At 37.2% G+C, this 26,457-nt stretch overlaps 2 protein-coding genes across 2 annotated transcripts; one reads left to right on the top strand and one right to left on the bottom strand.

Moving 5' to 3' along the window:
• Positions 1 to 4,753: 4,753 nt before the first annotated feature.
• On the top strand, positions 4,754 to 12,743 carry LOC145634271 (subtilisin-like protease SBT6.1). The gene is made up of 10 exons (XM_081685693.1): positions 4,754 to 5,463; positions 6,132 to 6,260; positions 6,402 to 6,554; positions 7,817 to 7,933; positions 9,071 to 9,255; positions 9,435 to 9,698; positions 9,819 to 10,887; positions 11,563 to 12,060; positions 12,146 to 12,206; positions 12,456 to 12,743. Exons 1-10 carry the CDS (start codon positions 4,912 to 4,914, stop codon positions 12,545 to 12,547), a joined length of 3,120 nt encoding a protein of 1,039 aa, XP_081541819.1. The 5' UTR covers positions 4,754 to 4,911; the 3' UTR covers positions 12,548 to 12,743.
• Positions 12,744 to 13,239: 496 nt separating this feature from the next.
• Positions 13,240 to 16,557, bottom strand: LOC145635570 (ras-related protein Rab7A). The gene is made up of 7 exons (XM_081686880.1): positions 16,405 to 16,557; positions 16,262 to 16,288; positions 15,926 to 16,025; positions 14,419 to 14,565; positions 14,253 to 14,333; positions 13,861 to 14,006; positions 13,240 to 13,476 (listed from the first exon to the last, which is right to left on the bottom strand). The coding sequence occupies exons 1-7, from the start codon at positions 16,455 to 16,457 to the stop codon at positions 13,407 to 13,409; spliced, it is 624 nt and encodes a 207-aa protein (XP_081543006.1). The 5' UTR covers positions 16,458 to 16,557; the 3' UTR covers positions 13,240 to 13,406.
• Positions 16,558 to 26,457: the final 9,900 nt, after the last annotated feature.

Consider the following 26,457-nt stretch of genomic DNA (forward strand, 5'->3'; position numbering starts at 1 on the left):
TTTCCTAATCTTTCCCTTATTCTTTCCTCGACAAAACACCAAACTTTTTTCGTTAAAACAAGAATTAAAGCTTGTTGCTCATCATGTTCATGCTAAGGATACATGACCATCGCAGTATCGTCAAAATTATCGAAACTTGCTGCAAATTAAAACAATACACTCTGTATATTGTTATGGGATATTTTGTACAACTGTTGACCGACGTTGACATTCAAGACCAAGATATACAAGACCATGTCAAGATATTTAGTAGTGGTCCCTAAAGTCAAGGAGAAATAATAGGTCAACAAGAATGAGTACTCAAGGTTGTTACGATGTATGTACTTCCTAATGAAGTCCAAGTTCGTCGGAAGACCAAGTAAAGATGTCAACCGCCACCTCCTACTTTCAAGGAGTTCACCCCTACTATCCTCCAACCACCTTTCAAATGCCTTATAAATAAAGAATCCTTACTCTTATAAAACTCACTCCATTTCCACGTACAACTTCCACTATGCTATCCCATTTCTCCATAATTTGCCCCACTTAACTACGATTAACCTCAAATATTTCTACTTGAGTCATCCTTAGCCTTCCTCACAATGCCACAAATCAACCGTGGCCATTATGATGAATAAAACAAGTTATTAACCTTCTGCCACATAGATATTCCACAATGGATAATAAGCTTAAGCCTCCCCATGACAACCCATTGCTTTCCTCACAGCAAGTATGCCACCTAGACCTTCCACCACCAAAAGTATAGCAAAGCTACTATATTTAAATCCTCAAAGCACAACTACAATACAAGCTAGCTTCTACAAATATGCCAGTTACCCTTTTGCTATGTGTTTCGTATATTTATATTTATCTATCTACGTCGTACTTTGTACACATCAAATACATCTTGTACTTGTAATCATTGGCTATATGCCCGTACTATAGTGGATTGGTGGCCTCATTGCCACCCGCGGTTTTTACCCACCTTCATTGGGGTTTTCCGCGTCACCATATCGTGTCTCCCCTCTCTTTCTTTATCTTTCCGTCATTTACTTTCCGCATCCAACATTTCTTATTTTAATTTAGTTGATCCGTAGCCCGTATCCCACACCAAATCCTACTTGACAAAATTTAGCATAAACATATATTACTTCATTCAATTCGTTGTACCATTTTTCTTTTCTGAGAAGTTGCATAATAATTGCACTATGTGTCTATGTTCATATTTGGTACGGAGTACTATACTTATATTCATTTTTGATTCACACACAATATAACCTATCCACCCATGTCTATACTATTATTAAAACCCAAGGGGTTAACATGTTTACGACATGTATCATACTTTGTCATCGTAAAATTTATGAAATAGCGCCACATAAATGATAACATGACAACACATTAATATTTGGATTAGATTTAAACCATCACTTGCCTTGAAATTCCCAACTTTTAATTACCACTATTCTACAATTATGTCACTTTATTACTTAATTAACATTCATATGTGAATTGTAACTTTTCATTAAGGTTACTTGTATGGTGTTACTGGTTTTGTCCGGGGTTACTTGTAGGTGTTATTTGTATTCTGGGTTTACTTGTATGGGTGTTACTGGTTTCGGTCAGGGGTTACTTGTAGAGTGTTATTAGTTTGGTATGGAGTTTTGGTCTAGAGTTACTTGTAGGAGTTACTCAGAATACAAGTAACACCTACAAGTAACCCCACGATACAAGTAACCTCATAATACAAGTAACACTTTACAAGTAACTCATACAAGTAACCCTAGAATACAAGTAACACCCTACAAGTAACCCCTATAGCACCATGTGGCTTGCCACACTGAAAAACCTTTAAAAAAGAAAGTATATTAAATGCTTATATGCAGTCGGTCTAACCCTTAGAGCTGCATATAACATTACCCTATTATTTAAACTCAAAGTAATTTTTTCCTTTTGTATTTAAACAAAAATCGAGGCATCGCCCATGCCTTAAACTAGTTTACAAATGATAATAACAACCATTATTATTATCAACCAGTTCTCTCTCTCATTTGTTTGTATTACATGGTCAAATTTGACATTTTTCTCTTTTTACAAAAAATTATGTCCACACCAAGTGGTACATTATGGAGTAAGGGTTTGTCTTGATTTACATAATCGAGTTGAACTGAACTGAAAATAAGTTGAAGAAAATAGACCCTAAGTACACATAAGGATTATCCTTGAGGATTAGCACGACATTGAAAATTGTAAACTATGTACATCTTAAGGGCCTGTTCACATTTACTGAATTGAACTAAACTGAACTGATTGGAGCTGAACTGAACTGATTGGAGCTAAACTGAACTAAATAGAGGTGAAATGAATATTTTATAAAAGAAGAAAAGTAAGAGTTGAACTGAACTGAATTGAACTGAACTGAACTGAACTGATTGGAGCTGAAATAATGAACTGAACTGAAATAAACTGATTGGAGCTGAACCTGAACTGAAATTAAGCTTAAGTGAACAGGCCCTAAGTATATAAATGTAGGAAATTTTTATTTTTATTACCTTTAAAAAGCACACTTTCACTTTTAACTACCTTAAGATGTATATTGCATACACTAGGACAAGTGTCATAGCTGGTGTAACAAGGAATGATTAGATTTGTGTGCTGCTATATTTTAGCCATGAAATTATTCAAGTAAAGTTTTGAGGGTCATTTTAGCCCGTAAAAGATCTAAATGAGCTCGAAATTGACAAAAAATAACTTGAATGAACAAATTTTTTTTTATATTTTTTTGAAAATGCTATACATAGCCCATAGGGATACATATAAGCATTAAAAACATTTTTGGAAATTTTTTAAATTTAGAAAATCATGACAAAAACACACTAATCAAACTGATCTACGCGTGTTTTGTCATGAATTTCTAATTTATACAATTTTCAAGAGTGTTTTTAATACTTATATATAATAACCCTCATACAAAAAACAACTGACATACTCTTATAATGTGTTTGGGTAGTTGTATAAAATTGTTTAAATAAGGTTACTTTATAAATGAGGATACTCATACGAATAAATAAATAAAATACTCAATATGTTTTTCTTAATAACATCACTTAAGATTTGAACACTATTCATATGGTACTTTATTATTTCGTACTTCCTCTGTTTTTTATACTTGCAACACATCTTTTATCACGCTTATCGATGAGGTGGTTAAACTAGGTACGTAAACGAATGGATTAAGCTATGAAATTTGAACTGTAGCAACCTATCCCTTTCTTCTTATAGGTGTTAAAATTTTCGAGTTGGCGAGTCGCCATAATTTATTAATCACGTATGAAAGTACAAAACATTATATATATATATATATATATATATATATATATATATATATATATATATATATATATATATATATCACAAAAAAAGAACAGAAAAAATAAAAATAAAGATAAAAATACAATGACCATGGATACCTTTTTTTTAATAACCGGTCTGTTTGACCCATTATTATAACAGAAAAAATGACCTTAGAGGCTTAGAGACCAGCTGTCTAAACAACTGGTCTCTTTTCATTACAAAAATAAAGCATTATTGCTACTAGCATCTAAGAGACCTGTTATTTATAATAACTGGTCTCTTTGATAGATTTCTTTTTTAAAAAATTCAGTTCACTTCATTTTACTTCAGTTGAGTTCCAATCAGTGCAGTTCAGTTCAGCTCCTAATTTCCTTCTCTTATAAAGTATTTATTTTAGCTCAATGCAATTCAGTTTAGCTCCAAATCAGTTCAGTTCAGCTCTAATCAGTTAAGTTCAATTCATTTCAGTTCAGTTCAGCTCAGTTCAATAAATGTGAACATACCCTAAATCCCTAATATACTCAAAAACTTGAAAACAATTTTGTTAAAACAATAACATTTAATTCAAACTCACAAAATTCCAGAAAACATAAATATATAAACTCAGATAGGATACGCAACAACTATCTACAAATCAACAATAATAGTACGCATACAAATCAACAATAGCAAGATAGAAATTAATAACACCATTTTTCTTGTGTTTGTGTGTTGAAAAATATCCCATTAAGATTTTGGGGTTATCTTAGGCCTTAAAGAATTCAAACCGAACTTGAAATTGGCAAAAAATAACGTAACTATGTAGTTTTTTTTTTTTTGTTTTTTTTTTGTTTTTTTTTTGAAGTAACTATCTCGTTTTTCATGTCATAAAATGTATTTGTCATTAATTTTTTTTTTCCACGAAAATTGTTCGGGTTATTTTTTAAGGGTCGGTGTAAGCGTTTAGCGCTATGGATCTTAATAGAGCTCGGAATTTACAAGACGTAAAATTTATGAAATCTTAATATTAATTCCATTTAGTTGCAACTTTGGGGTATTATTTGTGAGATATAAAATATTCCAAAGTTGCAACTAAAAGTTAATGGAGGTAATACTAATACAAAAATATACTCTATAGTATGAAACGAATTTAATAAATATTGGTAATGGGGCAAAAATAATTTAGAGACGAATGAAATACTTTACGGTTATACCTTCAAGTATATTGTGGGCAAGTGCCTATTGGGCTATTGGAGTAGGTTTCAAAAAGAAAAAAAAAATGCCTATTAGAGTATATATTTTTTTAGTGTTTAGAGAACCAAAAAGACGTGTGAGTAAAAATCGATTCCAAAATTTCCTGAAATCGGAAGAGAAACTCTAATTACTTGAGCTATTAAGGTACCCCGGAGTATTGGTTGTGCTCGTAGAACACAAATCTTCGCTGCTTAGTTCGGCAGTTCCTAGCTCAGTAATCCGTAGATCAAAGTAAATATCTCATCTTTATCTCTTCCTCCTTTCATCTCTCTCTCTTCAATGGTGGAACTTTCCCGCCAAATAAATCCTCCATAGCAGCAACCATTTTCCTTCTCCAATTCCGCCATGATCAAACCTCAAAGTTCCGCGTCTTTCCTTTTCTCTCTCCTCATTCTCTTCTCCTCTTCTCTTCATTCCCCCTTTCTCGATGACGGAACCCTAACCCTAATTCACCGTCCTAAGCCGGATTCCTCAAATTCGCGAAGAAACTACATCGTCCGATTCTTCAATTACAAGGATGCCGATGTTCACCAAAGTTACCTCCGTCGTAGCATCAAATCCGACGGCTGGGATTGGATCGAGCGCCGGAATCCTGCGGCGAAGTTTCCGACTGATTTCGGCGTCGTTTCGATTGAAGAATCGGTTGAAATGGCGGTGATCGGAGAAATTGAGGGTTTGAATAAGGTGAAGGATGTATCAGTGGATTTTAGCTACTCGAGGAGCTTGCTTGAGGAGGAGAAATTGGAGAGAGAAAGTGTTTTTTGCGATGTGAAGAAGCGGCCTGGGAAGATATTTACCAAAATGTCCTTTGAGGCTGAGGAAGAAGGTGTTGGAGGTCACTGGAGCTCGCTGAGCAACCAGACGATCGATTGGAGGCGCCGGAATCTTCTGGAAAAGGTTAGATGATGATAATAAGTTTGTAATTGTTTTCGATAGATTAGAAATCTGTATATTTATCAATTGGTACATTGAATTTTTCTAGCATGTAAATGTTGATGGATAATCTTATCAATGAATCAATGAAGGATTGATGATATCAATATCAATTCAAGATATACTAGTATGTATTGACATCGTACTTTGATTTTGATATCAAATAAGGCTAATGCTTTGCTATCTTTGTTTGAAATATGTGAATCTTTCTGAACTTGATGGAATTTTAGTGAGCTGGTGAGAGTAAATGTAATGGAAAGTTTCTGAAAAGTGTAGGACTGGCATTGAATTTGAGCGGTTCGATTATGATAGTGTTGAAATAAATGGAAATATATCGACAAATTATTTCAATATTTTCTGATGTTTGGAAATGTGTCAATTGAGTTTATGTCAGTGTCATGGATAGCTTGAGAAATGTATTGAGAATTTGAGATATTGGTTGATTTAAATTTGTTGGAAACCAGTTTTGCCAGTTTGTGTTCTTTTCTTAAGCAAAACCATAGAGGTCTTAAGCTGTTCTTTGTACCTGTGAAAGAACTAAATATCTTTTGGTATAAGATTTAAACATGGAGCTTGTGTGCATTGTATTTGTGACTTGGTTGCTGATTATTTTTGTTCTATTTTTGATGCAGAGTTCTCAAGTGACCTCCCTCTTTGGCGCTGATGTTTTATGGGCCAAGGGCTACACAGGTGCTAAAGTAAAAATGGCAATCTTTGATACTGGAATTAGGGCAAATCACCCTCATTTTCGCAATATTAAGGTATACTATATTCCTAAGTAGATGGATTGTCACTATAAAATGTTATTTTAGTCATGGAGGTGATATTGTTATGACCTAAAGAATGAAATTTGAATACTGAATACTGTAAAACAGTAGTCTTATGTTTTGAGTGGTTTGCAGGAGCGAACTAATTGGACAAACGAAAACACTTTAAATGACAATCTTGGACATGGGACATTTGTTGCTGGAGTTATAGCTGGCCAAGAGTCAGAGTGCCCTGGATTTGCTCCAGATACTGAAATTTATGCTTTTCGTGTATTTACTGATGCACAGGTAATCCATGTTTTACTACAAGAGAGAAAAATTTGATAATACTACTATTGCTAGACTTGCAAGCCTTCTTCTTCCCCCAAGTTAAAAATTTGTATATAACTGGAATTTTTAACCTATATAATTTATACATTATACTGCTCTCTTGTTCTTGGACTTTTTCCTAATGCAAAGTACTACCTCCGTTAACATTTACTTGCAACTTTGGAATATTTTATTTGTTAATAATACCCCAAAGTTGCAAGTAAATGTTAACGGAGGTAGTATATTGATTCAATGGTAAATCTTAAAAGGTGCTGTGATACTTGTGCTTTCTCATTGAATGGATCATTTCATCATCAGCTTCAATTAGAGGAAAAGTTATACTGTGCTTGGCTGCGATGACCGAAAGAGCTTTAATAAAGGAGAATTAAATGTATAGAGAGAAGAAGCTATAACAATCAGCAAATTTGATCATCTTTAAAAGTGACATTTCTTAGCTTAGTGATTTGGCATTTTTCCTTTTTAGGGAGTTCCAGATTTTTTTTGTTACATGACTCTTCCTAGTCCTTTGCCCTTGTAAAGAAGAAGTTGGTATATCCTTTTAGATTACATGGGAGTGGACTAGTGGAGAATAAATACTTAGTCTTGAATCTTTGATTGGTTTAAGCTAGATACACAGTTTCTGTGGATGTGATGAAAGTTTTTATTTGATAGGCTTCAAAGAATACTGATCCTTAGCCATACTCAAATGAACACAAAACATAGAAAATAAGAAGAAAAATGCAAACTGATCAAGGTAAGGTATCAATGTATGTAGCCATAATCAAGGTTTAAAAGCTAACCAACTCTCAAGAAGTTGGCACTCTCTTTCCCTACAAATCAATCACCACTTGTCTGAACATTCCTACTCCCTAGCCTATGTGTACATTCCTCTATTCCTTATATTGATACCAAAACTAGTGTGGCTTCCTCACTACAATAAACTTGTAACTAACTTTTTATTGGTTCCATAATTTCCCTTGTCACAAACTCAAAAGAATTCTTTTCCCATTCCCACTTGCTTCCTTCTTGCATATTGTTGGGGGGTTGGTGGCCTGGATTGATTCTCTGCATTGGCCACATATTTTTTTTGAGTCAATTGATAATAAGTTGACTAAAGATGGAGCTTTATCAAAATCATACTAATTACATCTCTCTTTTTATTTTCTCCCCCTCTGGATGTTGAACTTCAAGTAGTGTGCTATCAGCAATTTTGTGATAATCTTTTATTCAGCTTATTGCAGGTGTCATACACATCATGGTTCCTTGATGCATTCAACTATGCCATTGCAACTAATATGGATGTGCTAAATCTGAGTATTGGTGGTCCTGATCACTTGGACCTTCCATTTGTGGAGAAGGTATGTTGGTTGACGGATTTCTTTTCACATAAATTGTGGTATCTTATTGCAGTATCAAAATCTTATATATAAGTGCATATTCGTCTACAGAACAGGAGTTTTGTTGTTGGGGGGGGGGGTTTACAAAGTGTTTCAGATTTACACCTCCCATTTTGAGTGTATATGTATTACTTCCTCCGTTTCTATTTAGTTGACACGTTTGATTTAGGCACATACATTAAGGAGAGGAGAGAGAGTGAGAGAGAATGAAAAAGCAAGTGTGGTAGCTTGTAAATGCAAGGTAAAAAAGTTACCCTAATAGGAAACGTGTCAACTAAAAATAAACTACCTGAAAAGGAATACGTGTCAACTAAAAGAAACGGAGGTAGTATTATTTTTATATCGAGACTTACATGATAAAAAAAAGAAAAGAAAAAGAAAAAAAAATATATTTCCTTTTAGCCTTCACAATTAGAAAATTGATCTGATACACCATTATTTTTTACTTGCTTCTATTTGCCCTTGTTATTTAAGGTGTCTAAATTTTTATTTATGTACCTTATTATAGCGTGTTAGCATCTTAACTGCTGATGGTTAAGTGGTGGCATATATAATATAGTTCTTTTACATGATGCCTAATAACCCTTTCCGGTGCTACTATTGGTTGTTATATCTTTGCTTTGATTGCACTAGAATCGTTGATAACATCTCTATGGCGGAGACAATTGATAGTCTCATAGTAATGCTGGAAAGTAGGCTAATTTATCCGATGACCTCCCTTTAAAAAGCTTCATGTCTGTTGTATAGTGATCATAAGGCTTCCTATGGCTCACTCGCCTAAAAATGTTATATTTTCCTTAAGGTCCGTGAATGTTGATTGGGTTGATTCATTATATAACATGTACACAGTGTAGAGTTGTCATTTTAATTATAAGGTAGATGCCACTATATAAATAACTATGGGTAAAACTCACAAGTGAAGGAATGGGGGTGGGGGAAAGGGAAAAACGTGAGAATGAATGTAATATTTAATTATAGTGTTTAGGTTTTGATGATTGTTTCTTGTAACCCTTACTTCATGCATGTGTTGATGCTAAGTGGTTCTTGTATACTGTTGGAAGATGACTGAGGCTTTGGAAACTTTTTCGTTTTGTTTAGGTTTGGGAACTAACAGCTAACAACATAATCATGGTTTCTGCAATTGGAAATGATGGGCCACTCTATGGTACGCTGAACAACCCAGCTGATCAAAGTGACGTCATTGGAGTTGGTGGTATAGACTATACTGATCACATTGCATCATTTTCTTCACGTGGCATGAGCACATGGGAGATTCCACATGGGTAATAGTTTGATTGTTTTCTGTATATTTTTTGCTTATAATAAGTACATCTTTGTAATCTTTAGCTAATGCAGCTATATAGTTAATAACAATGGAAGAGACCTTAATCATCTTTTCAGCAAATTGTGCATACAGTGTATTTGATATTCTATATTGAGTTATGGATTTATTTGTGATCAGATATGGCCGTGTGAAGCCAGATGTTGTCGCTTATGGACGTGACATTTTGGGTTCAAAAATCAGCACAGGGTGCAAAACTTTGTCAGGCACAAGTGTTGCAAGTCCCGTGGTTGCTGGAGTGGTGTGCTTGCTAGTCAGTATCATTCCAGAGAGCAACAGAAAACGCACCCTGAATCCTGCAAGCATGAAGCAAGCACTGGTTGAAGGAGCTGCGAGGCTCTCTGGTCCTAATATGTATGAACAGGGTGCTGGGAGAGTTGACCTGTGAGTTACTTAATTTGTGCATACTTCTCTTCATGGTCTGACAAATACACTAACTTTGTTTTCACAAATGCTGATGCCTTGCTTGTTACAATTGCAATCAATTGCTGATTATGGTGTCAGGTTAGAATCATATGAAATCTTAAAGAATTACAAACCACGGGCAAGCATCTTTCCTAGCGTGCTGGACTTTATGGATTGCCCTTATTCATGGCCTTTTTGTCGTCAACCTCTCTATGCTGGTGCCATGCCTGTTATATTTAATGCTACTATTCTGAATGGTATGGGAGTGATTGGCTATGTTTATGAGTCACCGAACTGGCATCCATTTAATGAGGAAGGCAATCTGCTTAGCATCCATTTTACATATTCAGAGGTTGTATGGCCATGGACTGGCTATTTGGCACTCCATGTCCAGATTAAGGAAGAAGGTGCACAGTTTCATGGAGTGATTGAAGGTAACGTGACTGTTAAGATCCGAAGTCCACCTGTTCAAGGTGAGAAAGAAGTACGAACTAGCATATGTGTTCTCAGGTTGAGATTGAAAGTTGTTCCAACTCCTGCAAGATCCAAAAGGATCCTGTGGGATCAATTTCACAACATCAAATATCCACCTGGCTATATACCTAGAGATTCATTGGATGTCCGCAATGATATCCTAGATTGGCATGGGGATCATCCCCACACAAATTTCCATACTATGTTCAACATGTTGAGTGATGCCGGATACTATGTTGAGACCCTTGGTTCTCCACTTACATGTTTTGATGCTCGCCAGTATGGGACCCTCCTGCTTGTTGATCTTGAAGATGAATACTTTGAAGAAGAGATAATTAAGTTGAGGGAAGATATTCTGAACACTGGATTGGGCTTGGCTGTGTTTGCTGAGTGGTATAATGTTGAGACAATGGTTAAAATGAGATTTTTTGATGATAACACAAGGAGCTGGTGGACCCCTGTTACTGGTGGTGCAAATGTTCCTGCACTGAATGACCTTTTGGCCCCATTTGGGATTGCATTTGGTGATAAGATCCTTAATGGTGATTTTTCGATTAATGGTGAACAAAGTAGGTATGCATCAGGAACCAACATACTAAGGTTTCCAGCTGGTGGATATGTTCACAGTTTTCCTTTCATAGATAGGTCAGATGGGGGAGCTACTCAGAATGTGCTATCATCCGGTCTGATGAAGGTAATTATAGTATCCTATTTTATAGCCATTCAACTAGAGTTAATAATTTATTTATTTTTTTGAAACAGCTAGAGTTAATAATACTTCCTCCGTTCTATTAATATTGCAACAAGGAGGAAATTACACATCCCTATGCACATTTTATATGCTAAATATCTATAAATGTGTAAGAGTAAAAATTATAAAAAGTTGAGATTGTTAAAGTATTTTATGAGACGAATCCAACAAGATCCCACTTGACTATGTTTTGCTTAACGTATAAATCATATTATATGGTCAAACAAGAGTGATGAATAGTGCAAAAAGTCCATTGTTGCAATATTAACAGAACGGAGGAAGTATATGCTTAGATGTTGATTGCTTATTTTTATTTATTGGAGTAGTTTTTATTTTGCCAATGGATCAGGGGTTGGGAAAGACCTGCCCGGTGCCCACATTCTTTATCATTCAAAATTTATAATTGACCTTTTAGTCTTTCCTTTCAAGGGAAAAAAAATATATAGAAATGCCTAAATCAAACAATCCTTTTTATAATTTCCCCATTTTGGTGAGTGGGATGATTTTCTATTTTGCTGGCTGGTTGACTGGGATCACCTGCTAATAGTTTAAGCAGTTAAGCTCCTTTGCATGTCAAGTAGGTCTATCTTGCTAACATCTTTATCTTAATTCTTGTAGGAAAATTCACCTATTCTTGGTTTTCTGGAGGCTGGTGAAGGCCGGATATCAGTTTATGGAGATTCAAATTGTCTTGACAGTAGCCATATGGTTACTAATTGCTTTTGGCTCCTTAAAAAAATAGTAGAGTTCACCAGTAGTAATATCAGGGATCCAATTCTTTTCTCAGATTCTGTTAGACAGGGTGCATCCTTGTATATAGATGATAAGCAGTTGCCATCACGAAGGACTGACGTGAATTTCTCAGCCTATTCCGCTGTCATGGGGAAGGAATTGATGTGCCGGACTGACTCCAGGTTTGAAGCGGTAGGAACTAAAGGTTATAATATGCAAGTTAGGGGAAGAAACAGAATACTTCCTGGTTACCATGCTATTGATATGGGCAGAAGTTCAAATTCCAGTTTTGAGGGCTCAGGTCTGAAAGTCCGCCGTATAGTTCCCCTGAAAACTGGCGATTCTTTAAGTAACAAGTATTTTGGCCTCTTTTACACGGATGAGGTAAGGAACTGATGCTGCACATATAATTTGCTGTTTCATAAGCTATTTAGTACCTCATATATGATTTTTTTGATGATTTATACAGCTTGACATGCCTGTGCTGGTTGCTAGTCATTGGCTTGTACCTGCAATAATTGCCACTTCTGGTTAGTATTGTATTCTTGATGAAATTTCTTTTATGTCATGATTATTTTTTTCATCTCTGAAAACATTATCCCTATTTTGCCTAATCTCCTTCCAACTTTATTTAATTATTTTGCCGTATGGTTTTGTGGTCTCATCCAGTAGTCAACATGTTCGAGGTTTCTACATCTGATTGAATCTTGCACACCTAGTTTTCAACCCTAAATTTTATTACAATCTGTGGGTGTCTTATTATTTATGTGTTTTTGTAGGATTCTTGCTTGTTTTGAGCTTTTGGCGAATCCGACAAAAGCGGCGGCGACGGAGGAAAGGTTCAAGCTCTGGTAGATATCCAAATGTGTAATATAATTGGCGGAAAAGTTTTGTAGCAAAGATCGTAGTTCTTAAGATTGAAGCACAATTAGATTTTAGGATCTGTATTTGAAACTGAAATTTAGATTAGTCTTTTTCTTACTCTTATAGCTTTTGGCTAGATCCAACTTAAATACATTGTAGGCTCCAAAAATTACACAAGTAAAAAGATCTTTGTTGTACTGTTACTGTCATGTTGGTAGTTAAGTTTCGATATAGTAACTTAGTATCTGCAGTCACATATAAAGGTCCAACTTATGGAACATTGTTGGCTCTCAAAAAAATCACGCTGAGTTAGAATTTATTTTTCTCCGACTGTAATAGCCAGCAACCGTTAAATCTGTATACAGTTGCTCGATTTTGCCAGATATGAATGTGATCTATGGTGCATGCAGCTGTGCAGGCTACATTGAATTCAAGGAATATGGATTTTGGATAGGTGAGTAAGTAGTATTATCACCAGAAACTATTTGCCAAAAATCTCTTCATGCCCTGCCAAGAATCAAGGAAAGCAAGCAGATTAAGGAAATCCGGATGAATTATATTATACGGACTACGGAGTAGTAAAATTTAGACCCTAGGTCAAAGACTTTTATGCCATTGTTTGCAGTTCGAACAACTTTGGTGTGAACATAAACATGATCCCATTGCAACCAGGATATATCTCCACAATCAACATCAAACGACAAAGAATTATTAATAATAATGAGAAAACAAGTACAGGTTGATAATCCAATTCCTCCTCGATTCTCCATTATGATGTGTGTACATTCACAGACAAACTTGTCAATATTGTAAAACAATGGAACAATTCAGGATTTAAGGCAATTCTTTTACACGGCAACAGATTCTTAACATTCACAGGCTGAAGAACTTTGAGATTGTGCTCTGTTCGTCATATCAATGGTGTCGGGAACATACCTATAACATGGTTAATAGATCAAACAATTAGAATCCCTTTGAAGTAATATATAGGTGTAGCAATGAAAAGAAATAACTTTAAAGAAGTTTAGGATTCATCAAAATGGAGTATGGAGCTGAATGAATGCTCCCTCCATCGATATATATAAGCTCCAAATACATTTAACATGGTTTGGGTGGAGTTGATAAAAGGTAAATTAGTGGAACCATATACCATTGATACGAGTAAGTAGATGGGGTCACATGGCTATCAAGGAAATGGAGCATTCTTTCAAGGACACCCATAAAAGAAATCCATATAGGGACGATGGGAGTGGTCCGTTTCCGTGCAGAAACATAATCAGACAATACAAGCCAAAGGAAAATCACTTAATGGAAACTCACATTTCTTCTTCAGGTTCATTCTTTATGGCATTTTTAGCTATGCACATGAAAGCCTCTTCAACATTTGTACCATCTTTGGCTGAGGTTTCGAAATAAGGAATATTCCCCTTGCTCATGCACCAAGCTTTTGCCTTCTTTTCTGAGACCTGTTTTATTTGGAGATATACATGAGCTCATATGATTATTGACAATAAAGACAGCAAAAAAAAAAAAAAAAAAAAAAAAAGGGTAGGTACAGCATACAAGTAACAAGTATTAACTCCTTTTACATTGACCCAAAGACTTCAGACTAGTTCAACTTGATGTACATTATCATAGGAAATGATTCTTATAATGTCCAAGATCTCAAATTGGAGAAATGCCATTTATTTTTAAGATTTAAGAAAATTTACCACTCTGCCGCTTCCACCATCAACATCTATCTTGTTTCCCAGCAAAATAAATGGGAAGTTATCTGGATCACTTGGGCTTGCCTATCAAACAAAAAGAGTAAAATTCAGTGTAGTTACCTCCCTTGAAGTGTTCAAGTATTTAGGACAAACTTGAAAGAACACATACCTGTAATAAAAACTCCTCCCTCCACCGATTGAGGTTCTCAAAAGACTTCGTGACATTAACATCATAAGTAAGAACACAACAATCTGCACCACGGTAAAAAGCAACACCTAGACTCTGAAACCTTTCCTGTCCAGCTGTATCCCAAATCTGCAATTCGGCCAAACAACATTCACCTTAATTTAGACTTTAGAGTATTGCGGGACAAATTTTTCAGTATAGAACAGACAACAAGCAAACAGCTGCTGATGGATACACAGGATACATGAATTACAACATTTTAGACCATCTTTCTCTACCATTTTCCATATGTTCTTTGTTTTACAGAGGGTACATCACAAGCTCGCTGATAGGTAAGCTACCGACTACCGTTATGGCGTTGTGCGTCTGAAAAAAAAATATCAACAACAAAGTCTCTACCGTCAACTGTTTTTTAGGTTAAATTTCATTATCTCATCCTATTTAGCAGAAACTGCATCATTAATATGCAAATCAGAGCTCTAAACCCCTTTACTACATTCAATCCATGGATACAGGGTGACAGAGAAAGGTCATCTTTATCTTGCTCAATGCCATAGATAGAACAAAGTGACCACAATTCACCAATACGATAAGAAAAGGATCATTGGATCAATCTCTAGATATAAGAACGAGAAAAGGCGTACGAGAGAATCTCTTATTTTAAATATTTAAATGATCCAAAAGGAGGTTTCTGCACAGCTATAAAGCTACATTTGATGGGTGAAACTTAGTAAGCACAATAAAGAATATATATAAAGGAAGAACAGTAGCAGAAGCAAATCTCCCACGAGGCCATGACCAATCAGTTCCACTGAATCTTTCCATAAAAACCAATACAATGGTTATGAAGGATGCAGCAAACTGTTTCCATCACCATATGAGTGGGGTTAGGAGAACAAGTGTCTACTCTAGGTCCATGAGACAGAAATGAGAGACGGATGACAACATAAAGAGCACAGATGCAGTCTGTTGAATAATTAGTATTTAAGCCATTGGCTCACATCCTTCAAAATGTATTCAGATTTCTGTCGAATCGAACACGTAACATGATTTTGGGATACCCTAAGTCCCAACTTCTTCATGCCAATGAAGGCAGACATGCTCATACATCAATATACAAGCTGCATCTTTGCACTCTGAATTGAAGGCAAGGAAACTTCCTCTATCTTTTTTTATTTTTTTATTTCGGAAGAAAAGGTTCCAAAAAATGCACAAGTTACCCCCATGCTTTGAATCATGCACCATGTATCCCTAAAATTTGACATAATCTACAAAGCTCGGGCGAGTGAGGAGCAGATTATAAAGCTTCCAGCTTCATACAATTACACTTCTTCAAATTAGAATCTAACCAAATTCCCAAATTCTAAAAGATCTCAACACTAAACATGCATTGAACATACCACAGCAATTGAAGGCAAATTCACTTGCAAAAACGAAGTAATTAACGAATGCAAACTGCAAAAAGGATGAGTCATAGACATGATCAAACCTGTAATGTGAAAAGCCTATCTTCAAATTGAAGTTCTTTAGTCAAGAAATCAGCTCCAATTGTTGCTTTATACTGATTACTGAACTTCTTATTAACAAATCTGAATTTTATCAAATTTAAGGCAAAACCCCAAATTTCTAATTCCAACTATTATTATACATCATACATTAAAAACACATTCCACGAAATTGATTGAAATAGGTCAGCAATAAATTTAGAAAATGGGGCATGCAATACAATTAAATTAAAAAAAGGTAATCAGACTAATCATTAGAATTAGCCAAAAAAAATGAAGGTAAAAAATATAGAGAAAGCATAATTCAATTGAAAGGATACTGATTCATAAGTGAAGTCTTCCCAACTCTGTAAAATCATCATCAAATATTCAAAAAGAATAAAAATTTAAAATCAACCCATCAAAATTCATCAAATTCCAAAAGTAATTAAAAATCAAGGAAAGAGAAAGAGATTAAAATTACCCGCTATCACCAAGGATGATGATTTTGAGGAGCTTTCGACGACGCGATGCCATTGACCTTGGATTTGAGTGAACCCCTTTTCGATTTCTGTTAGAAAGGAGGAGAGAGAGAAAAAAAAAAAAAAAAAAAAAAAAAAAACAAAGGGAAAATGGGGGAATTGAGGAAGAAGAAGAAGTAGACAAAGAAAAGGAATATGCAAGCTAAGGGATTCGTTGTCTTGTTACAGAAACTATTGCAATTTGCAGCTGTAATTTTGCTACTTAGCGACTAGTCTTTTTACGGAATACAAGTAATTAAAAGTCTAATACGTACTTATTTAAAAAAAAAAGAAAAAAAAGTCTAATGCGTACTTGTACTTGTACTTGTACTCGTACTCAGTATTTGCTTAATTCAGACACTGTTAGAATCAGAGCGGTGAAAAGTTAACCCGACCCAAAATATCGATTCAAACCCGATTACTAACCGACCCATCTGAACCCAAAAAAATAGTGACCCAAACCCGAATTGAAACCAAACCTAAACCCGAGTTGACCCGAGGATGTGAGACCTGAACCCGAACATGAACCGACCTGGAGATGACCCGACCCGAATGTAACCCGTAAATTATTGACCTAAACCGAACCCGACTTAAACCGAAATTGACTCAAACCCGTTTTAACCCGTCAAAAACCGAATTTAACCCGACTTGTTACTAACCTGACCTGAATTCAACCTGACCCGATATTAACTCAACATGTTACAAACCCGACCCGAAATCAACCTGACTTGTTATTGACCTGACCCAAATTCAACCCGACTTGTTGTTGACCCGACCCAAATTTTACCAGACCTATTACTAACCCGACCTAAAAATTCAACCCGATCTGTTACAAACCCGACTCATAATTAACACGACTTGTTGTTGACCCGACCTAAATACAACCCAAATTGTTCCTGACCCGATTTCAAATCACCTTAAATGCAATTTAGACCACCTTATTATTGTTGATCAAAACATTTTGTCTAGGGAAACCAAGTCGGTCCAGGCCAACAAAAAAAAGGAGCATCATCCTCAAATTTAAGAGTTAAATATAGTTTATATTTGTTGTATGGTCAAAGGAGATAATTATCTTCCTAAATTATAGACTATACTTCCCTAGTATATTGTCATATATATTGTAGTCAAAGAAAATAATTAGCTTGATAAAAATGATAATTATCTATTTATAGTTAGTTAAACCCGAATATGACTTGACTTGGAAATGATCCGACCTGATTGTAACCTGCAAACTATTGACTTGAACATAACCCGACTTGAATCCGAGAATGACCCGACTTGGAAATGACCCAACCTGATTATAACCCGCAAATTATTGACTTGAACCAAACCCGACTTAAATCCGAGAATGACAAGACTTGAAAATGACCCGACCTGATTATAACCCACAAATTATTGTCTTGGACTGAACCCGACTTAAACTTGAGAATGACCCGACCTGATTCTAACCCGCAAATTATTGACTTGAACCGAACCCAACTCGAACACGAAATTATTGACTTGAACCGAACCCGACTCGAACACGACAATTACCCTAACCCGTTTTAACCCGTGAAAACCAGAATTAAACCGACATATTGTTCAACCGACCTGAATGTAACCCGACCTGTTATTAACCCGACCCAAACTCGATAAGAAGTATGACCCGGTGTGACCCGAATCAAGCATGACCCAACCCCAACCCGACCCGCATAGGTTATGGAATTAAACCGAATTGACCCGACCCACTCTTACCGACCCAAACCCAACCCATCTACCTAAATTGAGCCAATTGACAGCTCTACCCGAAACTTCCAAAATTTCTCAAAAAGCATGGATATTAGCCTTCAATTTTAGAATTTTTTGACTTATTTTCATCCGAAAATAAAAATTGCCGAAATGTTAACCATGGTCCCTAATATCCTCCGGGAGTCCAATTGGCTTGTAGAACCATCCGATTTGCCTTTAAACAACCAATTTACCGATTTACAACTTGCACCGATTTCATTAACTCAAGCCTACCAAGAACATTTATGACAACATATAATGATCATATATGGTTCCAAACGGCATTATATGACCCCGAGATGTATTCCATAGAATTTTAAAACTTTTCGACACCGAGCCTCAAAACCTCCAAAATTTCTCAAAAAGCGTGGATATTAAGCCTTCAATTTCTAATTTTTTTGACTTTTTTTCGCTCGGAAATAAAAATTGCCGCAATGTTTACCATGGTCTTTAATACCCACCGGGAGTCCAATTGGGTGTGCGGAACCATTTAATTTTCCTTTAAACGACCAATTTCCCGGTTTACAACTTGCACCGATTTAATTAATTCAAGCGTACAACGAACATTTATGACAACAAATCATTATCATATATGGTTCCAAACGGAATTATATGACCCTGAGTTGTATCCCATAGAATTTCAAGACTATTCGACACCGAGCCTCGAAACTTTCTAAATTTCTCAAAAAGCGTGGATATTAGCCTTCAATTTTGAAATTTTTTGACTCTTTTTCGCTCGGAAATAAAAATTGCCGAAATGTTTACCATGGTCTCTAATACCCTCAGAGAGTCTAATTGGGTGGGTGGAACCATCCAATTTTCCTTTAAACGACCAATTTACCGGTTTACAACTTGCACCGATTTAATTAATTCAAGCATACAACGAACATTTATGACAAAAAATAATGATCATATATGGTTCCAAACGGCATTATATAACCCCGAGTTGTATCCCATACAATTTCAAGACTTTTCGACACTGAACCTCGAAACCTCCAAAATTTCTCAAAAAGCGTGGATATTAGCCTTCAATTTTGAAATTTTTTGACTTTTTTTTCGCTCGAAAATAAAAATTGCCAAAAAGTTTGTCATGGTCTCTAATACCCTCCGGGAGTCCAATTTGGTGGGTGGAACCATCCAATTTTCCTTTAAACGACCAATTTCCCGGTTTACAACTTGCACCATTTAATTAATTCAAGCCTAAAACGAACATTATTTATGACAACAAATAATTATCATATATGGTTCCAAACGGCATTATACCCGAAATGTATCCCATACAATTTCAAAACTTTTCGACACAGAGCCTCGAAACCTCCAAAATTTCTCAAAAAGCGTGGATATTAGCCTTCAATTTTTAAATTTTTTGACTTTTTTCGCTTGGAAATAAAAATTGCCGAAATGTTTACCATGGTCTTTAAAACCTTCCGGGAGTCCAATTGGGTGGGTAGAACCATCCAATTTTCCGTTAAACGATCAATTTCTTGGTTTACAACTTGCACCGATTTCATTAATTCAAGCCTACAACGAACATTTATGACAACAAATAATGATCATATATGGTTTCAAACGACATTATATGACCCCTAGATGTATCCCACAGAATTTCAAGACTTTTCGACACCGAGCCACAAAACCTCAAAAATTTCTCAAAAAGTGTGGATATTAGCCCTCAATTTTGAAATTTTTTATCTTTTTTTGCTCGGAAATAAAAATTGCCGAAATGTTTACCATGGTCTCTAATACCCTCCGGTTATTCCAATTGGGTGGGTGGAACCATCTGTTTTGGGTGTTTTTGTCCCTCGGGAGAGTTACAACACGAATACTGGTCCGGGATGAGCTGTACCTGCAAAACAAACGGAGACACGTGTTGGGTGGTGCTCCGCCTCCGACGGTCAAGTTAGTAACTTGAAAAGGAATAAAGAGTACGGAAATTTAGGTGGGTATCTGCTTGGATTCAAAGCTCAGGTGTTTCTCTGATGTAAGAGAATGCAGGTGTAAATAAATGGTAAAACGTGCCCTTGAAAAGAGGGATATCTCCCTATTTATAGGGTCTTTGGGAATTGTGCCCCTGATTAGGTCACTGAACCCTAATCATTGGTGGGCTGCGCCGTTTTGCGGCATTCTCGGGATTTGGGCCTGAAGGCCGCCTTTTCCCTTGATTTCTGGAATGACACGTGTCAAGCAGGGATTAGTTCATTTTAAACCAATCGGAGGCTGACACGTGTCAGCTTTTGATTGGGCCACGCGGCAGGGTAAAATTACCCTAAACATTTGCCCCTCACAGATGTGACGTGGCACGCCACGTGGCATCTGTGACACATGTCACGCTTCGGTTGGCGGTAATTTTACCGTCACAGAGTAACCGTTCACCTTCCGGGTAAATTACGGAAATGCCCCCATATTTACCCTCTATATATAGCCGTTTTACCCTCATAATTTTGTACGTTTACAAAAATTTTCTAGAGAGAAAAACGTTGAGAGAGCAGAAGTCACCCGTTTGAGTCAGGCGCGAGCAAGAAACTTTGTTCTTCCGCAACCCAGCCGGACCCGCCTTCCTTCAGATATCAAATCCAAAGGTACCGTCTCTGTCTCTCTCAGCTCTTTTCTTTTTTCACCGCTTGTACATATTTCTTGCAATAAATGGATGCATCACCAACACACACGGCACAGCCTAGGTTAGAGTCCAGCCGGTCACCAGGGACGGCTGAGTCTAGGACTGGGAGTGCCGGCTCGGGGTGTTGGGACCACCCTTTGCCATGGATTCCGACCAGTTATGTGTCTGTGCAGGACACCATGGCTCGGACAATGCAGACGGCCACTGATCCAAATTACAGAAGCGAAGGCTCAGGCGGCCAAACGCCTGAGGGAGAAACGTCTGGTCAGGGAGACCAGACGGCTCTGGAGAGATCCCCTTTGCGCGCCCCTTCAACCCCTGCTGACTCTTTCTTGGAAGAGTGTGACCAAGGCGGCGACGAGGCCGCCTCTGCCCCCATGGACCAAAGTGAGGGGGAGACGGAGAGTGACAGCTCCGCCTCTACCTCTGAGAGCAGCGATGACTTGCCCCCTCTTCCGGATAGCGAGGAGGAAGAAAGGAAAAAGTGGAGTGAGAAGGACGATCCCTTCAGCATCCACGTCTCCTTCAAAGACCGGATCCAAATGGGGGAGAACTTAGAGAACTTTAAGAAAATGCACCCGCTTGGAGACGGGTATAAGATCCGGGTGCCGCCTGAGCTGGGCACCATCGCTTGGGGGGATGATCAAGAGAACGCCAACAGCTATTTTGGCTGTTATGAGGCGGCGTTCAAAGCCGGCCTTCGCTTCCCCCTTCACCGGGCGGTGAAGGCAATTTTGAGAGGCTATGGCCTTGGGCTCTGGCAACTTACCCCCAACTCCTGGACCAACATTTTGGGGTATGTTGCCGCCTGCGAGTTCCAAGGGCTTAACCCCGGCTGGGAGGCTTTTGCAAGCATTGTAACACCCCAATAATTCTCCCTTTTCCAAACCACCTACTTTAAATAAAAATAGAGGAGAACCATTGGCATGTTACCGCCACGTGTTAAAACGTTAAGGCTTTATCAAAGTATCGCAACGGAAATCCAACTTAAATATTAAAATAATATAGTTTAGAAACCAATAATCAAAGCTTACAAATTGGAACCATAAAGGCCCTTATTAAAACCAAACCAATATTCAAAATCCCAAAACATAATTAAAATAGTAAAACATAAATAAGTTCAACACAAAGAACGAATACTCTCAATCACACCAATCCCTTGACAATGCGTATGTCAAATCCCCGAACTTCACATCATCAAGATAACCTGTGCAATACTGCTCCCCAATAATACAAGTGTAATAATTGGATCATCACAGGGTCATTGAAAGGCGAAGGTCATGACCAAAAGAAAACACACAAAAGCACGCAATCAGCAAAGCTGAGTACATACAAGCTACAACGCACAAAACCTAACATGCTCAACTAATTAAAGTAAATAACATACAACTCGAATTCATTAATCAAGACTCTACACTTAAACAATTCAAACGACTCAACATACTTGCTAATAAATTCCAAACACTTGATTCTTTATACTTAATTTAATTAATCTAGTTTGGAGTAAGCAATAGACGAGGTTGTCCAATCCATCAAATCATTTTGGTCCCAAATGACCATTTAAATAAAAGTTTAGCGCGATGCAAGAATGGGCGCGACTCCATTCTCACGAAGTTAGTCTAGGATCCCATCTAACTTTCATTATAAAATAAAAATGTAAATACCAAAAGAAAAGAGGACATGTTGATCAAACAAGCCTCGAAAAGCCACGGGCTACCACCGTGTACCCCAACCCATAATTGTCAATACTCTAGAAGTGCACGCTTTCCAGAGTTTTATTGCTCATCCATGTTTCACTTTACGTGATTACAATTTTAATTAATAGCCGACTCAATCAAGAAGACCATACATAACAATCATACATCAATTCATTTTTAATCTTATTTAGGACAATGGTGATCACATCACAAATTGACCTTTAATTCCAATTAAACTTCCAAATTATTCAAAATTGTTGAACATAGTCAACTCACCTAGCCATTTCGGCTTAATCCACCTTTACTCAACATACTAACAAGTTATGATTGAGCAATAAATAAATAAATAATAACCCTGTGGAATAATTAATAAATTCATTCCACTTAAACCATTCAATTCCAATCCTTTAATAATCCAAATGTGGTTAACAAACCAATCCAATAAAATTATGTTTGTATCAACATTCCATACAAACAATTAATCCAATATAATTCAACATGTTTGCATCCATAATTCCATACAAACATAATCAATTCACCAAAACATGTCTCATAAACATAAGCACATGAATTAATTAAATGTATAACCAAACAATTTTCATCCAAGTGTTCTCTAATCATGAAACTAAGTTCTTTTCTTTGGTACCTAAACATGATACTACTTACAACGAAGTAGACATGTACGTACCTCGTATAAACAATCCTTTGTGCCACTTTTAATCACTTAAAAGTCTCCTAAGAAATAATCACTTCCTAGAAAACAAGCAACAATAACAAATTAATACTTAACCAAATTTCCAGCAATATAAATTTGATTAAAGATCCTTAAAACTTCATTAAAAACATGTTTTTATGCTTAATTAATCAATAGAAATCCAATAGGAACAAAAGCCCCAATTTAATTAGTCATAAGAACCCTAAAATCTCAATTTAAATAAATTGAAACCCTAGGTTTTTAAAATTATAAAATCTGAAAATTATAACAACAATTATAATATGAAATTATTAGTTTAAAACATAAAAACATGATTTTGATACTAAAAATATAAACTTTATACTATAAAATCAAAACCCAAAACTAATTATAAACATTAAGCATAAAAAAAACTTCGTTAAAAATCAAAAACTGCCCGAAAATCATATTTAGAGGCTGAATTTGGCCACGATAGGGTGGTGCTCACTACCAAAGGAAAACACTACTTTTGTGTCAAAATCGGATAAGTTCAGAACCTGATCGGGATTAAAACGGGATTAATATTAACGAACCAAAATCTAAACATTAAAACACGAATTTACGTGTTCAAAATAATCTGGAATTAAGTTAAACTATTTAGTAGTATAATCACCAAAATTTCAAAACATCATTACTATAAAAGCCCTAAATCGGTTGTTCATAAAAACCCTAAAATCATGATTTTCAATGATTAAAAACCCTAGGTTATTAAATTTACAAAATCTGAAAATTATAACATTTATAAAATCTGAAATTATAAAGTTTAATCATCAAAATACAATTTGATACTAATTAAATTAATTTCAAACAATAAAATCAAAACCCATAATCAATAATTATAATTACACAAATTAATAAAACAAAGGAGAAAGAAAATAAGACTAACCTTTGTGTGGGGAAATTTTTGGGGATGTATGGGGTATTTATAGGAGAGAGTGTAGTAGGGTAAGTAGGGATATTGGGCCTCATTAAATTAATGGGTCAATTAAGAAAGTAAACTGGGTTTGGTTTGTTTGTTGGACATAAATTATAGAAGGAAGGTTCATAAAAAGTTCTTTGTAATAAAATCGTTTATCAACCCCAAAAATAATTTGAAACTTTTGAAATTAAATTCCGGAAAAATACAAGTAAATATTATAAATTATATATAATTTCATTTATAATATATTTTAAAATATGGGGGATTACAAGCATGCACTACCTCAGTAGGAGCCCAGACGGCTGGAGGGCGTGGTACACTCTAACCACACAGCCGCAATATATGATGACCTTGGACAAGGTCTCCAAATTCGATGGCTGGAAACACAGGTTCTACCTGATGTCAGCCCCAACCAGACGGGAAAACTATGAATTCCGTCTATACAATAAGAAGCCTGACTTGTTGGGCAGGAAGTGCGCTCTTCCCCGGATCCCAGAGGAAGACTTTGACAAAATAATTGAGGCAGACTTTTTCGGCCTCACAGACGCAACTCTGTCAACCGGGGAAACAATAAAAGTCCCTAAGAACTGGATTCACAAGAGCGCCTGGTTCAGAAATGAATGTTTCTTAGCCGCTTGCGGGCTAGGGCACATGTTTAATAAACGTATGCACCTGAGTTCATACCGTCTGTAGTATTTTTCTATCGGTATTGATTTATGATGTTGACCAATTTCTTTCTTTTTGCAGAAGAAGCATTGAACATGCTGCAGACGGAGAAAACTCCCAAGCGGTCTTCTGCGGCCATCCGCAAAGAGCTTGCGGAGAAAGCTGCGGCCGAGCTCAGGGCCAAGGTATTGAGCGCCTGACCCTTTCTTAAGTTTATTCTATAAACTGTCTTGCCCGGATACTAACCTTGACTTGTTTATTTTCACAAGGGGGAGAAGTCGGGAAATCGTTTGAGAAGAACCTCAAACGGGCTAGAGAGGAGGCCCCAGCCGTTCTTAACAAGATAAAAAAGTCCGCCTCTGCGTCAACTCCTGGCGCCTCAGCCGGGGCTAAGACGATGCGAATAGCGGGGCGACTCGAGAAGGTAGGCGGCAGCCTGTGCCTTGATCTTGTCAACCCCTCAGCAGCCGCGGGGTTCACCACGCCTGTAAGCGTTTTCCGCTTGGCCGACTCTAAACGTAAGAACCCTTTTGAATCCCCGCTTGAGCTAGGGTGGCCTTTACGGGTGAAATCCCACTCCCAACAGACGTCATCCTCAGACGGTCGGCAACAGATAGGTGCTGCCTTAGTTTCGCACTCATCACGTATTGATTGTGGTGCAGATCAATCTCCCCGCTGGCCAGACGTCCAGAAGCACGCCAAGGCCATGCTGGATGCCGTCCGGAAGAGGGATAAGGACAATATCCCTGGGATAGAGACGTTCAATCTTGAACGCATTCTATCCCTTCTGGCTGAGGTAAGAAACTTGTCATTTCAATGTTATTTTTTCCAAGTGTTTTACCCCGCCTGCAATTCTTATACCGCCTGCTTTTTTGCAGGCCATGCTGCGGGTGGACGGGCTCAAACGTCCTTATTCCCGCAAACGGGAAGAGGTAAAAAGGGCCAAGAAGTCCGCCATAGACGCTGATAATATTGCTTTCCACTCAACTATCGTAAATGAACTTGAAACTAAAGCAATAATTATGACACAGGCGTCTAAAATCCAGCAGCTGGAGCTAGATCTGAAGGCGGCCGACCAGCGGGTAGCGGATGCTGAGACGGCCAAGAAGGGGGCGGAGGAGGCCCAGAAGAAAGCAGACGAGAGCGCCAAACGGGCTGATGAGGCGCTCAAGAAGGCCCAGGCGGACCTTGGCAAACTGAAATCCAAGGTTGAGAGGCTGGAGAAGGATGCTGCTCAAGCTCAGAAAAACTTTGCAGCAACCCTGGAGGCGGAGCAAAACCGCCTTGTTGCTGAGAGTGATGCTGACAACGACGCCCGTATGAAGATTGCTTGGGCTGCCTTGTATCCAGACGCTGATGCTCAACAAGGACCTTTCTTTTTAATGAATCTATATCTGTGCACGGAAGTTGCTGGCCGGCGGCCGCTCAACTGTTCGAGCGCAATGCAGTGGTAGTTGGTTCCGATTCGACAAGGGCAGCATCTGGACAATGGCACACAGCTATGCCGAGTACGTGGTGTACTTGAGAGAGCAAGGCGAGCCAGAGCCTGCCTCCTTCGAAGCCTGGCTCAACAACAATGAGCCGACCGCGCCTGAGCTTCCTAGATCTGGTGAAGTG

Source organism: Chenopodium album, chromosome 6, assembly GCF_948465745.1.
Source record: "Chenopodium album chromosome 6, dcCheAlbu1.1, whole genome shotgun sequence".
NCBI classification, from domain to species: domain Eukaryota; kingdom Viridiplantae; phylum Streptophyta; class Magnoliopsida; order Caryophyllales; family Amaranthaceae; genus Chenopodium; species Chenopodium album.